General features: G+C 38.7%; 1 protein-coding gene across 4 annotated transcripts in view; it reads left to right on the top strand.

Annotated features, from left to right (window-relative positions):
* STRADB (STE20 related adaptor beta) overlaps positions 1–15,638 on the top strand; it is a 54,203-nt gene that overhangs the window by 17,759 nt on the left and 20,806 nt on the right. The window contains exons 2-4 of one of the 4 annotated variants that reach the window (XM_036753965.1): positions 4,445–4,522; positions 5,767–5,878; positions 7,189–7,269. In XM_036753965.1, coding sequence (XP_036609860.1) covers positions 5,867–5,878; positions 7,189–7,269 — 93 coding nt within the window. In that variant the 5' untranslated portion in view covers positions 4,445–4,522; positions 5,767–5,866. Of the gene's footprint in view, positions 1–4,444; positions 4,556–5,766; positions 5,879–7,187; positions 7,270–7,956; positions 8,038–14,132; positions 14,204–15,638 lie in introns of those variants that run through there. The other 3 variants (XM_036753966.1, XM_036753967.1, XM_036753968.1) reach the window with 3 other exon arrangements.

The raw sequence follows: 15,638 nt of genomic DNA, 5'->3' as shown, positions 1-15,638 counted from the left end.
CCCTCATCTGCCCTCCCCTCCATCATCCCCCCGCCTTTTATTTTTTTTTTTTATCTTCCTCCCTCTTCTTTGCTGTGGGGTAAGATACCCAACTGAGTATGTATGGTATTCCCCCTCAGGCCAAATCTGATGACAGCAAGGTTCACTCATTCCCCCCTCACCTGCCCTCTCCCCTCCTCCCATAGAACTGCTTCCTCTTGCCACCTTTATGCGAGATAATCCACTCCATTCTATCTCTCCCTATCTCCCTCTCTCATCCCTTAATTTCATTTTATTTCTTTTAGATATCTTCCCTTCATCTTCAACTCACCCTGTGTCTGCTCTCTCTCTTTTACATATATATATATATAAACACATATACATATATATACACATACATACACATACATACATATACACATAGATATATACATACATACACATTCACTTATATATATACATAAACATATATATATATATGCATATTCCCTTCAACTACCCTAATACTGAGGTCTCATGAATCATACTCATCATCTTTCCATGTAGGAATGTAAACAAAACAGTTCAACTTTAGTAAGTCCCTTGCAGTTTCCGTTTCTTGATTACCTTTTCATGCTTCTCTTGATTCTTGTGTTTGAAAGTCAAATTTTCTATTCAGTTCTGGTCTTTTCACTGAGAAAGCTTGAAAGTCCTCTATTTTATTGAAACTCCATACTTTGCCTTGGAACATGATACTCAGTTTTGCTGGGTAGGTGATTCTAGGTTTTAATCCTAGCTCCATTGACCTCCGGAATATCGCATTCCAAGCCCTTCGATCTCTTAATGTAGAAGCTGCCAGATCTTGGGTTATTCTGACTGGGTTTCCACAATACTCAAATTGTTTCTTTCTGGCTGCTTGCAGTATTTTCTCCTTGATCTGGGAGCTCTGGAATTTGGCAACAATATTCCTAGGAGATTTCTTTTTTGGATCTATTTGAGGAGGCGATCGATGGATTCTTTCAATTTCTATTTTGCCCTGTGGCTCTAGAATATCAGGGCAGTTCTCCTTGATAATTTCCTGAAAGATGGTATCTAGGCTCTTTTTTTGATCATGGCTTTCAGGTAGTCCAATAATTTTTAAATTATCTCTCCTGGATCTATTTTCCAGGTCAGTGGTTTTTCCAAGGAGATATTTCACATTGTCTTCCATTTTTTCATTCCTTTGGTTCTGTTTTATAATATCCTGATTTCTCATCAAGTCACTAGCTTCTACTTGCTCCAATCTAATTTTTAAAGTAGTATTTTCTTCAGTGGTCTTTTGGACCTCCTTTTCCATTTGGCTAATTCTGCCTTTCAAGGCATTCTTCTCCTCATTGGCTTTTTGGAGCTCTTTTGCCATTTGAGTTAGTCTATTTTTTAAGGTGTTGTTTTCTTCAGTGTATTTTTCAGTATTTTTTTGGGTCTCCTTTAGCAAGTCATTGACTTGTTTTTCATGGTTTTCTCGCATCCTTCTCATTTCTCTTCCCAATTTTTCCTCTACTTCTCTAACTTGCTTTTCCAAATCCTTTTTGAGTTCTTCTATGGCCTGGGGCCAGTTCATGTTTTTCTTGGAGGCTTTGGTTGTAGGCTCTATGACTTTGTTGTCTTCTTTAGGCTGTATGTTTTGGTCTTCTTTGTCACCAAAGAAAGAATCCAAAGTCTGAGACTGAATCTGGGCGCATTTTCGCTGCCTGGCCATATTCCCAACCAACTAACTTGACCCTTGAGTTTTTCAGTGGGGTATGACTGCTTGTAGACTAACGAGTTCTATGTTCTACGTTTGGGGCGGAGGTGCCAGCTCTGTCAGAGCCGCACTCCTCCTTCCCCAAGGACCCCCAGTCCAGACTGGGCTTAGATCTTCAGCAGGCTGTTGCACTCCTGCTCTGATCCGCCACTTAATTCCTCCCACCAGGTGGGCCTGGAGCCGGAAGTAACAACAGCTGTAGCTGCCCCACCTCCGCTGCCCCCGGGGCTGGAAGCCGAACCTCGAACTCCTTCCACTCCCGCAGCTTTTCCCACTAACCTTCTCTGCAGTCTTTGGTGTTTGTGGGTCGAGGGGTCTGGTAACCGCCGCAGCTCACATATTCAGGGCGATAGGGCTCCCTCCGCCCGGCTTCTGGTCTGGATCGTCCACGCTGCTCAGGCTGGGCTCTGCTCCACTCCGTTCCCAGCTCCCAGCTCCGTGTGGAATAGTGCTCACCCAGAGACCATCCGGGCTGTCCTGGGCTGGAGCCCTGCTTCCCTCTGCTGTTCTGTGGGTTCTGCCGTTCTAGAATTGGTTCAGAGCCATTTTTATAGGTTTTTGGAGGGACTTGGTTCGGAGCTCACTCTAGTCCGTGCTTACCAGCCGCCATCTTGGCTCCGCCCCCCTGAATTGGAGATTTTAATAAACTAACAAATTCAGTATGAGCCAATAATGTAGTGTGGCAATGTAACAACAGTGTTGCTAGCAGCTGCTGTGAGGGTGTAAGACCAAAACTACCAGCACACAGGAGGGCTGCTAGCACAGCTTCTTTGATCTGCTTTTCTAAGGAAAGCAACTTTAAGGGGTTTACAGTCTCACTTTAATTAAATATACATGTGTCATTCACTTAGTTCAAGGGAAAAAGTCAGCACCCTGAACTTCAGAGAAAACACAAATAGAAATTGCAAGCAGAAATTATATAAACAGAGCAAAATAACACAAATCAGCAGACAGGCTTCTAGCTGATACATAGTATCCAGAGTGATGGAAATGTCACACTGTAGGTAGACTACGACTTAACTACTAGTTCAGTTCTGGGTACCCCTTTTTATTAAGAATATTGATAAGCTGGAGTATGTCCAGGGGAAGGTGACCAGGCTAAAAAATGGTATTGAGATTATGCCATATAAGGAATGATTACATAGATAAAATATTTATTAGTTGCTTACTGTGTGCCAGGCATTTTGCTGAGTGCTGGGAGTACAAATACACAAAGAAAGAAAAGACAGCCCCTGCCCTCAAGAAGCTTGAATTCTAATGTGGGGAAACTATTCATAAAAAGGGACTGAAATGCAGGGGGTGGGGCATGTTTTGAGATCCTAGGAGAGACTGTATTTGAAGAAGGAAAGATTTGAGAGAGATATGAAAGCTGTCTTCAGCTATTTAAGTTATTTATTATGTGAAAGAGGCACTACTTTTCTACTTGGCCTCAGAGGGCAGCTAGGGGTCAAAGTGGTTAGAGCACCAGGCCTGGAGTCAGGAAAACTCATCTTCCTGAATCCAAATCTGGCCTCAGACACTTACTAGCAGTGTGACACTGGCCAAGTCATTTCACTCTGTTTGCCTCAGTTTCTCATCTGTAAAATGAACTGGAGGAAGAAATGGCAAGCCACCCCAGTATCTTTGCCAAGAATATCCCGCTAAGGTGTCACATGGATATAACTGAACAACAAACAACAACTTGGCCTTGGAAGGCAGAGCTAGGGGCAATGGGTAGGAATTGAGGGAAAATGTGCTAATTGCCTTGGGTGGGGGTGGGTCACACCCCCTCTTGTGAGATCTGTGAGAAATAGCTGGATTATTTCTTCCTCTAGTTATGGCTGAGGAGATTCCCAGTCCTGGTTTAGGCTGGACCTAATCTCTGAGCTACCTTCCTCTCCTCTGTGACGTCATGATTGGCCATGAGCTTTCTAGCGTAAAGTGTTTTTATAGGATGTGGAGAGCAATAACAAAGTAAATCAGTTGAGGAAAAAATTGTCAGACCATATGTTTCAACTTTTATTTTGCAAGATTTCCCCGTAAGTGCTAGTGCCTCCCTGACAGCTGAGACTGTTAGCCCCTTAGTACCCTCTGTGTGTGTGTGTGTGTGTGTGTGTGTGTTATATTTCTGAGTATTTATTCATAACCCTACTGATAGATCAGTAGCCCTTTAAAATCTAAAATGACTTTTTAGATCAAATTTTACTAAGATGAGGCTGTTAAATGTGACAGAAAGCCCTTGGGCACAGAAGCAGAAGACTCAGGTTTGAGTATCTGCTCTACTACTGGATTCCTGTATGAGGGGATGAACTCTCAGCCTCCCTGGACCTCACAGTGTACTCATCTGTAATCTCAAGGAGGTACTGAATTATTTTTAAAGTACTCCCCAGCACCTGAATTCTCTGGTTCACTGTGTTCTGTCTAAGGAAGCAAGCATTAAGTACCTACTATATTCTGGGCACTTATTCATAATGATTATAGCTCTAGATCAGGGATGGAGAAACTGCAGCCTCCACTCCACATGTGACCCTCTAGGTCCTCAAGTGTGGCCCTTTGACTTCACAGAACAAATGCCCTAGATAAAGCAAAAAGGGACTTCAAGCCTTGTGGTCCATCCCTCCTTCCCATTTTACAAATGAGGAAATCAAGTCTCAAGGACGGTTTTGGAAACTGCTATTATCAATGTTTCCTTGTGAAACCTTTTTTCCTTTTCATATTACATAGATATCACAAGTGCCTTCAACCTTTTTTGAGGATTTCTGAGGAAGAAATAACTAAGAAGCAGTGATGGAGATGATGTTGGTAGGTGGAAAGAAACATCTTGTGGCGGCACAGGTAGAACGTATATACTTTTATTTTTCATAATCTGAATCTAAAAATGTTGGAGTTTTTTCTGGTTCTCTTTGGATCAGAGGATAGATATTTTATCTTGTACATCTTTGTTACGGAAGTCACGCAGTTTTTTGTTTTAGGGGTTTTTATGAGTTTTGGGAGAGGCAGCTAGGTTGCACAGTGGATAGAGTGCTGGAGTAGTCTTTCCTGATTTCAAATCTGGCCTCAGAAACTTACTAGCTATGTGACCCTGGGCAAGTGACTTAACCTGTTTACCTCATTTCCTCATCTGTAAAATGAACTGAAGAAGGAAATGGCAAACCACGTAAGTATGTCTGCCAAGAAAATCCCAGATGAGGGCACAGAGAATTAGACGTGCCTGAAAACCAACAACAACAAAATCACTTTTGGGATTCATACTGTACTGAAGTTCATCAGGAGTTGTGTCCAAACCAATATATAGTTTTCTCAGAAAATACCAAGAAAATAGGAATTTGGATTACTGAAAACTTTTCCTGACTGCTGAGAAATAAAGTAATAGTTGTTCTCATGACTTTTTATCACACAGGATCATAGGATGATAGATTTAGAACTGAAAGGGATCATAGAGAACATCAAATCCAACCATCTCATTTTACAGATGAGAAACTGAGGCCAAGATAGGTCAAGTGACTTGTCCAGGTCACACACAACCAGTAAGTATCTGAAGTAGGATTTGAACCCAGGTCTTCCTGATACTGGGAAAGAAAAATGAATCCACAAAAAAAAATTTTCCCCTAAAGACTAGAAAAAAATATCCTTGTAGTTGTATTTCCAGAGATGACATAGCAGCATGAAAACATTGCCAATGTGTAACCTAATCTTAGCTGCCCTTAATATTTGATTGCAAAATCCTGCTGTAGTTTAGTGAGCTACTAGCCAACATCACAAATCAGGTATCTTTTGCTACAGATAAAATATTTCCTTTACAAAAAGTTAAAGGTAGATAAACTATTTCTAGACACTTGTACTGTGGGATTTAGAGCTGGTGGGAGAGGGGTACCCTATAGGTCTTCTAGTCTAACACCCTCTTTTCCAGACAAAGAAACAGCCTCAGAGAGGTTGTTTTTTACCTAAGGTCAAACAGGTGGTATATAAATATATTATTATTTTATAATTATTACATAATAATATAAAGATGTAAATGTAAACATAATTTCTTTGTTTTGTAACAGGAGAGTTCTGCTTCCTGTGAAAGGAAATGAAGATAAAATTGAAATTCTTAACTATAATTTAGATGGATTTACATTATTTTCTGTGAACTAAGGTGATTCAATGTCTCTTCTGGTAAGCTTTCATTTACTTTGGATTTTATTTTGTGCCTTTCATAGCTGCTAGCCAATCATTGACACATCAAATAGAGGTACCTTGCGTCCTTTAGGTAAGTAGATTTAGAGTAGATAAGACTCATTTAAAATTATGACATTAATTTTGGAATATAAATAGCTGCTATCAAAATATTTGAAAACCATGTCCTTAAACATTATTAAGAATATGATACCAACGCCACCATTAAATACACATGATCTTCTTTGTACTAGTTGATTGTTAATCAAACCCTTTCTTCCATCTTCAGCTTGCCATAGATTGAAAATCACATATTCAGAATCTGTGATCATTTAAATTATTAAGAGATTCTTATGAGGTATACCATGTAGCAAGAGACAAGTAAATTGGGTCTTGAATGAAGCAAACAGTATAGTGTACAGATCCCTCTGGAAAAAAACGGACCAACCAAAATGCCCCTTTCCATAGTTCCAGTGAAGTCTTAAGTAAGAAATGAGAATTTATCAATCTCAGCAAGAAAAAGGCATAAATTGCAGAAGAATGTAAATTAGAGGCCTTCTACTAAACTAATTTAAAATGTACTTCAAATTAGAATGTTCTGATGAGGGTTTATACCTGGCTGAGAGGCAGTGAGGTGATGCAGGAGATGGAGTGCTGGACTGGGAGTTAGGAAGATCTGAATCCCATTGTTACCTTAGATGCTTACTAGCTGTGTGATGCTGGGCAGGTAATTTAACCTCTGCCTATCTCAGTTTACTCATCTGTAAAGTGGAGATAATAATAACACCTACCCACCTACAGCGTTGTTGTAAGGATAAATCTTAAACTGCTATATAATACTGGTTATTGTGATTATAATCTTTCGAAGCATAAATGATTCAAGAGAAAAAGGAGATTATATAGGTAAGTGTAAGATAGTAAACTCCAAGAAAAAAATACAAACTCCCTGAGAATAATAAGCAGAAAAATATCTAGCTATTTAACTCAAATAGAGCTATTCTGAATGGAGTAGAGTAGAAGGTGATGATGAAAGAGATATAAAATAGAACACAGTACCATATAGTCCAGAGAAGAGAAGAGAAGGCTCAGGTCCTAGTCAGAATAGTGGCAGTGTCTTTTGCTTACCTAATTCCATTTTGTGCCTTCATTTTGAGAATTGTATTTAATTTCCCAGTGTCTTAAGGCCTGACCTGCACTACAAGGTGCTCTCATGTTTCTTATTTTTCATCTAGCCAGCAGGTTTGTTGTAGTCATGCAATTCCCCTACTGCCCCACTCCACTGTTTATCAATGTAATTCTGGTTTTTTAAGGATTGTTTCTGTACCTCACGGACACAAGTTGAATCAATCAGATCTGAAAAACAGTCTGAAACCAGCATTCATCAATACTTGGTAAGAATAAATATTCATGCTATATTATTATTAAAATGAATTATTCATGTGTTTGGATCTGAAAGTATTCCTATACTTTCTTTCCTTCATCTTTAATCTACAAATTTATCTGTGTAACGAAAAATGTCACACAAATATCTTTTTTACTATCAGAATGAATTTTATTATATAGCTCTTTTCTTCTCTCTGTGCTTTGCTCATCTTTTTATTTCATTGTTCGTGAGATAATATAATAAAGCTTTATTAGTATGTGTTCTACTTTATGACAATTTACAATCTAACTTACTGTAACATTGGATCCCTCTCTTTCTATTTTTATTATAGCCTTTAGATTTACATAGCCTCTTATGTGGCAAGTTTCTTCTGCTCTGCCCACTGCAAACTCTTATTAAATGTGAAGCATGGTCACAGCTTTTTCTTATTTCTAAGGAGAACTATGTTATATTTCAAAAAGTTGAACTTTCTGTTTCCGTCTGCAAAGCCAAACTAAGGAAGATAAAAGCAGATACAGCCTTCATCACTTTTCACTTACAACATCATTAGACTCTCTTACAGGAAGATGTGAGTTATTGTAGAGCAGGAAGCAGCATATGATGCTTAGAATAGCCCTGACACTCCCTGATTCGTGTTTGATGAAATGTTACATCTTTTATGAGAACGTTTAGTAGTGTCTCTCTTCTATTGCAGACCTATAACTTGGACCTTAGAAATGGCACTGTATAGTTTTGAAGCATATGACCTATTTTCATGGAGTGGGTTGGGAAGGAGGTGAGATTTAAATGTAAATTGGTTTTTTGCTATCTGATGACAACTCTGTATTGTCCTTTCCATGTGGCTCACTTGTGTCAGCTTAGCTGTGGTCCCAGAGAGATTCAATTAAGTATGAATCCTCCTGATAGAATTTTTGTTCAGCTCAGGTTTCTTTTCTAAAAGGATATCATGAAAGTTTTCAAGTGCTTTTCTAAAATGAATGTCATTATTTGGTCCATGACCAAAATTTATATTTCAGAGTAACCTGAGATTATAAGAAAAGACAGTATAAGAGGATTGGACTGTGTTGGAAGACTTTGATATCCCTAATGGAATAGAATTGTAAAGACCTGATCCACTGAATGATCTAGGGAGACTCTTTTCCTCAACCCCCAACGACATCAACTGGAGCAGAATCTTACCAGTAGAGAGTATTCCACAATGTAGAATATTTATATCTGTCAGACATCTTAAGCCTTAGGGTGCTGGAGGATACCTTTATCTTTCAGAAACTTGGTGACTTAGGGTATCAAAGGGATTAATCAAGTGCTTGCTCCACATGTTGGTGTCTTGTAGGTATTCTTCTCCACTGCCAATTTAGGTGAAGCTAAGGAGCTGGCACTGTGTGTGTTACTCTACCTCCTAGGGACCTAGTCTCCAGCCTCAGAATCATAAAAGATATGGAGAGACTCAGAGAGACAGAGGCAGTAGAGAGCCTGAGCCAAAAGGGACTCATATTCATTATAGAGATCCCTCAAAGTTCCTGGATCCTAGGACGATCAATGTATTAGAGGCTCCCAAGAATACCAGATTAGCTGGGGGTGGGGAGGGATGGGGTGGGGAGTGGAGAGGAAGCAATGCTTCTCCTACAAGAGGCTACATACTTACACTTCCTACTTCCCAAGATGATGGATTTCTAGCTGGAAGGGTCCTCAGAGTCCATCTGTCCAATTCCCTCATTTTTCAGATTAGGAACTGAGACGCAGAGAGGTTAAATGACTTGCTCCAAGTCATACAAGTAGCAAGTGGTAGAGTCAGGATGCAAGTCAAGGTTCTCTTATTTTAAATCTCAGTGATTGTGTAAGGAATGTTCTCTGCCATCCTTGAGTAACAAGAGAGGTATCTTGATGTTGTGGACAGAAGACTGGTCTTGTAACCAGGAAAGCCTGGGTTCAAGGCCTTCCTTGTAAACATGCGGCTTTGTTGCCCTGGGCAAGTCATTTAATGTCTTAATGTCCCTGTGGAACTCTTTAAGATTAGAAGTTGCATTACTTCTTTGGTAGAACCTCACCAAGAGTTCTCTACACTAATGAAATCATAGGTCCAGGAGAAGATGGGCATGGGTAGGGATGGGATGGAGAACATTTGGAGTGATTGACCATGGCACAAAGAAGGGCCACTTCACCAGAGGCTGCAGCGAAGGAGAAGATGGTGGAAGGATGATGGCAGAGACCATGAAATATGAGGGGAAAAAGAAGGCCTCTCGGTGGATGATCTAAATGTTTTTGGTGATGTGTAAGGGATGTCCTCAGGTGGTAGGATGGTGGAGGGTTGCCATGGGAGGCTTGAGGAGAGACAAGGAGGTGTGGAGCAGTCACTGTTATGAGTGGGATAGCAAATCAACTAAAGAGGAGTAAAAGGATTGCCTTCAGCTGCCCCTGTAACAGATTTTTTTTTTAAAGAGGGGAAAATATACTTCAAAGAAATTAATCAAGATCAAAAATGTCTGGCATTATTAGCAATATTTCACACCCATAATTGCCCACCCCTGCAAGAATGGGAGGAATTGCTTTCTTGTGTTTCTCTTTTGGGGGCCAGCATTATCACTGTAATTTTGCAGCATTCAGGATTTTTTACTGGTGTTTTTTGCATTTGCATTATTTTAGCCATTGTGTATATTGCTTTCCTAATTATGCTTATTTCACTTTGCATCAGTTAACATGAATGAATTCATCCTTGTGCTCATGTCCTGTACTTGTTTAGTCATTCCCAAGAGATAGAAGGGAAGGCACCAGTGAAATGTGAAATACAGTGGCTTCCAAAGAGTTAGAAATAAGTGTCACCCATTTCAGGAGGGTGCCACCTCATTTCCCATCCTGCTACAGGATTTCTTTCTGTTCCCAAGTAGTTTCCCCATCTCCACTTTCCCTCAGCTTCTTTTTATGCAGTCTTTCTCCACTAGATTGTGAACTCCATGAGAGCAGGGACTGTCTTTTACATTTCTTTGTATCCCTAATGTTTAACACGGTTCGTAGCACAGAGTAGGCACTTAATAAATGTTTATTGTCTGACTTGTTATTGGTGCTTACATTCTGATGGAGGAGAAAAATAAAAATATGTACAGCATAAATATAAAATTAACATATAAATATATTCAGAGTAGTTAAATGCAAGCAATTTTAGAGGGAGAGCACTAACAATGGATGGCTCAGGAAATGTTTCATGCAGAAGATGGTGCCTGACCTTTATCTTTAAGGAAGAGAAGGATTTGATGAGGTAGAGGAGGGAGTGCATTCCAAGCTTGTGGAGTGGTGAGTACTAAGGAACAGAGAAGAGAACCTCTTCTTTTATCAGTGTGGATAAGAGAAAAGCTCAGTTTGGCTGGATCATAAAATGTAGAAGGAAGAGCAGTGTTTCTTGAACCTGGAAAGATAGGTTGGAGCTAGGTTTAATAGGACTGTAGAGGCTAAACAAAGGAGGTCATATTTTAACATACAGATGCTAGAAAGAAATTGGACTTGGTTGAATAGGGGAATCACATGCTCAGACTTTTATGGAAGGAAAATTACAGAGCGGTGTGTAGGATAAATTAGAGTGGTGAGAGACTTGAAGCGGGGAGATTAGGAGGCTGTTGCAGTAATCTAGTTGGGATGTGATGAGGGCCTAAAGGAGGCCTGCACAACCTGCAGCCTACAGGCTGCCCAAAGTCCTTTGGCAGGCCATTAGCAGCCTGTGGGCTGCAGGTTGTGCGGGCCCATCCTACAGTAAGGTCTTTTCTATATGAGTAGTTAGAAGGGTTAGTTGGCTATGAGAGCTGTTTTGGACATTGAAGATTCGTTTACCAGTTGGATGGATGAGGGAGCATGAAGAGTTCAGGATAATGCCATATTAGGAAGCTAGGAGACTAGAAGGATGAGTTGACAGAAATAGGGAAGTTTGGGAGAGGACAGGGTTTTGGGGAAAAGGTAATGAGTGTTTGTAGGTTGTTTTTTTTTTTTTTTTGCTATGGCTTTATAAATTAAAACAACATTTTATTCGAGTTTGTAGCTTTCTCATTGACCTTTTTGTTCAATTTATCATCATTTCTTTATTGGAATGTTGTAATTTTCCACAGCTATTGATTTTCTGCAAAATATCCTTTGCAACCCATTTGATTTTTCATTTAGGTTCCATGCTATTAGGTACATAGGTGTTTAATATTGTCACATCATCAGTAGTATCCTTAATTATGATAATTCTCTTAATGCTTTCTAATTTGAGTTCAGCTTTGTATAACAGCAACTTAACACCAGACTTTCTGAAGCCAGCTGAAATGTAGTGAATTTCAGTTCATTCTCATACCTGAAATCTATCTACTTCTACATTAAGCATGTTTCCTATAGGCAGTGTTCTAATGTTTCTATAAGTCTTTAAAGTTTAAGAAGCACTTTGCATTTATTATCTCGTTTGATCCTTACAATAGTAATAATAATAATAGCTAACATTTATATGTACCAGGCACTGTGCTAAGCTCTTTACAATTATTACCTCTTTTGCTTCTCATAACAGCTCTAGGAGGTGGGTGCTATCGTTATCCCCATTTTATAAATAAGGAAACTGAGGCAAACAGAGTTTAAGTACCTTGCCCAGGGTCACACAGCTAGTAAGTGTCTGAGGCCAGATTTGACCACAGGTCTTTCTGACTCCAGGTCTAGTGCTGTATACACTGTGGCACCCCCGGCTGCTCTGTGAAGGGGACTTTTTTGCTGCTGTTCTTTCTGTTGTATACATTACATGCAATTAACATATTCTTTTTATAGATAAGGAAACTGAAGCTGCTTTTTAATCATCCTCTGATAACTGCAATGAGAAAATAACTATCTAATCAAAAAGAAAATAACTCTCATAGCTGAAAAGAACCCATTGAATTTAGCACTTAGTTTCATGATACAGCTGTAGCTCCATCCTCCTAATGTTTCTGTGTATCTGAAGCATCTTAAAGTTTGCCCTGGCCTCAACAGCTCTTCAGAATTATGTGAATTCTTAAATGGTCACATTTTGTCTTTGAAAATATTGTTTAGTAGAAGGGAAGGGGATATATTGGGAAATGTGGGTGAGGTAAAAGTGAGCTATCAATAAAAATTCTCCTTCCCCCAAAAGTGCTATACAAATAAAAGAAGCCATTACATAGATTTTCTGGACAGAAAGTCCTTTGTCTCAACTTTTAGTGAATCATATTCCAGCTTATGTCATTTCTCATTTTTGTAGAAAGATATTGTATAATTCAAATGATTAATTATTCCAATTATCTTCTTATAAAAATTATCTTGTCATTTTTGTCTGGGTGGTGATATCTCTGAATTTGAGACTCATTTCTGTTGGAGTAAACTGACTACCGTCAGTTTGCAATTTATCCCCCTTTTCCAATATTTCTGAAAAATTTTCTTGTCCAATTTTCTGAAATATGATGATCAAATTCTTTTATTCACAGTGATTTTAGGGAAGTCTGATAATTACTGAACTTTCTCTCCTGGCTGTGTTGTCCAGATTTCTTATTCATATTCATAGATTCCAATTTTTTCCTAGATATAGAATGTTCTAGGTATATATTTCTTCTTAGTACCATAGGATCATAGATCTAGATCTGGACGAGATCTCAGTAGACATCTATTCCAACTTTCTCATTTTACAGATGAGGAAACTGAGGCCCAGGGAGGTTAAGTAATTTTTCCATGCACACAGGTAATAAACATCAGCGGGGCTCTATATCCACAATAAAATTTTGATAAGATATTTCCTTTAAGAGCCATAACCATTTTCTCTTGAGTGACTGCCTGAATGTACAGGAAAATCAAAATCTGACTAGGAGTCTAGTCTGCACCATGCATTCAGAAACTAAAAGATTTCCATTAATTTGCCTATTTCCTTTCATATATTATTTCCTACTGTGAAATAATTTTGTTCCATTGAGGCTGTTGTTTTATGTTTTTCGTGAATATTTCCAAACTTGAATTTAGTCATCATTCTATCCTAATAGTTTTTATTTGTACTCAGTTCCTTCTTTACTCTGATATTTTTTTTTCCTAATTTAATTTCTTCCTTTAATTTTTTAGTTCTTTTTTTGACAAGAAAATTCTGTTGTTTTTTTTTCCCTTCTATTGATGGTGTTTAAATATGTTTTTCCTTTTGTATTTTTGCCCTTTCTTTTAATTCATAATATTTTTTCATTGTACCAGATTTTTTTTGTTGCTCATTGATTTCTTTGAATGTGTAGTTTTTTCTCATAGTGGCTTATTTTTTGCATGTCCAGTGGTGTTTTTGAGGAGGAAATTAAGGAGCATTGCTTTCTTGTTATACCACATTCTATCTCCCAGAAGTCCAGGCTTATGTATTTGTATATATGCACGTACTTTCATAACACACAGTGAGCGCTACGATTTCCCTTCTATTTTCTTTTGAACATTGACATCCATTGTCATGTAACCATGCTGAGTCCTCCTCTACCAAGTCTCAGTAATACCTGCAAGACTTTGTCTAATTTCTTGTTCTAAAGAGTGTATCTGAGGTGATATACTTGTTCCCAACCCATTTCTTTCCTGTTTTCACCTAAGAATTTTGAGTTTTTCCTGCCTTGCTGCTTCTTTCTGTCCCATCTTTTGTCCTCCATTCAATTTGACATTTAGTGCCCAATTTTTAGGAGTTTTCATTTTAAATGGGTATCCGTTCATTTTACCTGACTCCCACTACTCTTCCTCCCCATTCTCACCCCCTAAAATATAACATTTAAGTCCTCTTGAGCAGGTATGCAAATCTACTAACACATTTTTCATTCCTTCATAAGATGTACTTATATCCCTTGTTAAAGATCCTATCTTTTTTTATTCCAGGTCATCTTCCAAGAAAAAACTATGTCCAGGTCTTCAATACTACCCATGTGGCCATCTCTTCACTTCCCTAATCTTTCTACTTACCTCATAGGGTTGTTGTAAGAAAAATACTTCATAAACTTTAGAGTACTACATAGATGTGAATTGTTTTTACTCCATTATCTTTAGGAAAAATATTCAAAGCTGAGTAACTACTACCTTCTCAAAATCTTTTTTTTTCTTACTCATCTTTCTTGACATCTCTATGGTATATGAATCCCTGCTTTTACTTGCTAGCTTTTTCTCCCTTGGATTCCATGACAGTGTGCTCTCATAGTTCTTTTTCTACCCCTCTGACTAATCCTTACCCTCCTCTAACCCCTTAAATATGAGATCCACCACTTGCTCCATTAATGTTCTCTTCCAATCCATTCACTTCATCAGATATACTAATGACTGTACAAATGACCCCCAAAATCTCTCTCTACCCCTAACCTCCCCTCAGAGGTCTAGGCCCATATTTTCTTTTTTCCCTTTATTAATGTTTTGGGTTTTTTGTTTGTTTGTTTGTAAAAAGTATTTTATTTTTTCTAATTACATATAAAGATAGTTTTCAACATTCATTTTTTAAAAGATTTTGAGTTCCAATTTTTTCTCCTTCCCTCCCTCTTTATAACAGGCAAGCAATCTGATACAGGTTATACATGTTAGGCCAATATTTTCAATTGCCTGTTGGATATCTCCACCTTGACATTCCACTGATATCTCGAACTGAATTTCTGCAAAAGTAAACTTATCTTATCATCTCAACCTGTCCATTCCTTTAACTTCTCTGTTTCTGTTTGTGGCATCCTTCCAATTACTCAGCCTTATAATTGGTCATTTTTGACTCTGCTCTCTTATTCAATTCCCCTCACCCCCAAAACATACATTCAGTTAATTACTGAGTCATGCCATTGCAATGTTGCTTAGTCCATCCTCTCCTCTCCACAACTTTAGTTCAGGCCTTCATCTTTTTTCATCTACACTATTGTAATATCCTTTCAATTAGTCTTCCATCCTTTGGTCTGTCCTCTTTCCAGTTCATTCTGAGTGTAGGAGCCATGAAGTTCTTCTTAATGTAGCGCCCTCATCAAGCTATTCCTTTATTCAGAAGCCTTCATTGGCTTACCATTGCCTATCAAATATAAACTCCTGGTTCTGGCATCCCAACCCTCAACAATCTGGTTCCAATCTATCTATCTTACCTCATACTACTACTTCCCCTCATGTAGTCTCCATTCTAACCAAATTGGATTACTCTGCATCCTGCCCTCTCCCATCTCTGTGTCTTTACTCATGATGTCCTACAAGGAATGGATCCCCTCCCCATTTCAGTCTGCTGAAGCTTCTCCTCTCCTTTGAGGCCTCAGTTAGATAACTTCTTTTCCCCCTCCTTTTCAGTAAAGCATCCTCTGACCCTTCCCTTATGCCAGGGAAAAATGATCCCGCCTTCCCCAAAACTTCTTATAACACTGCCTGAACATGTCCTTTGCACTAAACTCAAGTTCCCTT

The sequence above is a fragment of the Trichosurus vulpecula genome, chromosome 4, assembly GCF_011100635.1.
Source record: "Trichosurus vulpecula isolate mTriVul1 chromosome 4, mTriVul1.pri, whole genome shotgun sequence".
Lineage (NCBI taxonomy): Eukaryota > Metazoa > Chordata > Mammalia > Diprotodontia > Phalangeridae > Trichosurus > Trichosurus vulpecula.
Note: the sequence above shows the minus strand (reverse complement) of the source record. Positions and strands in the feature narration are given on the sequence as shown.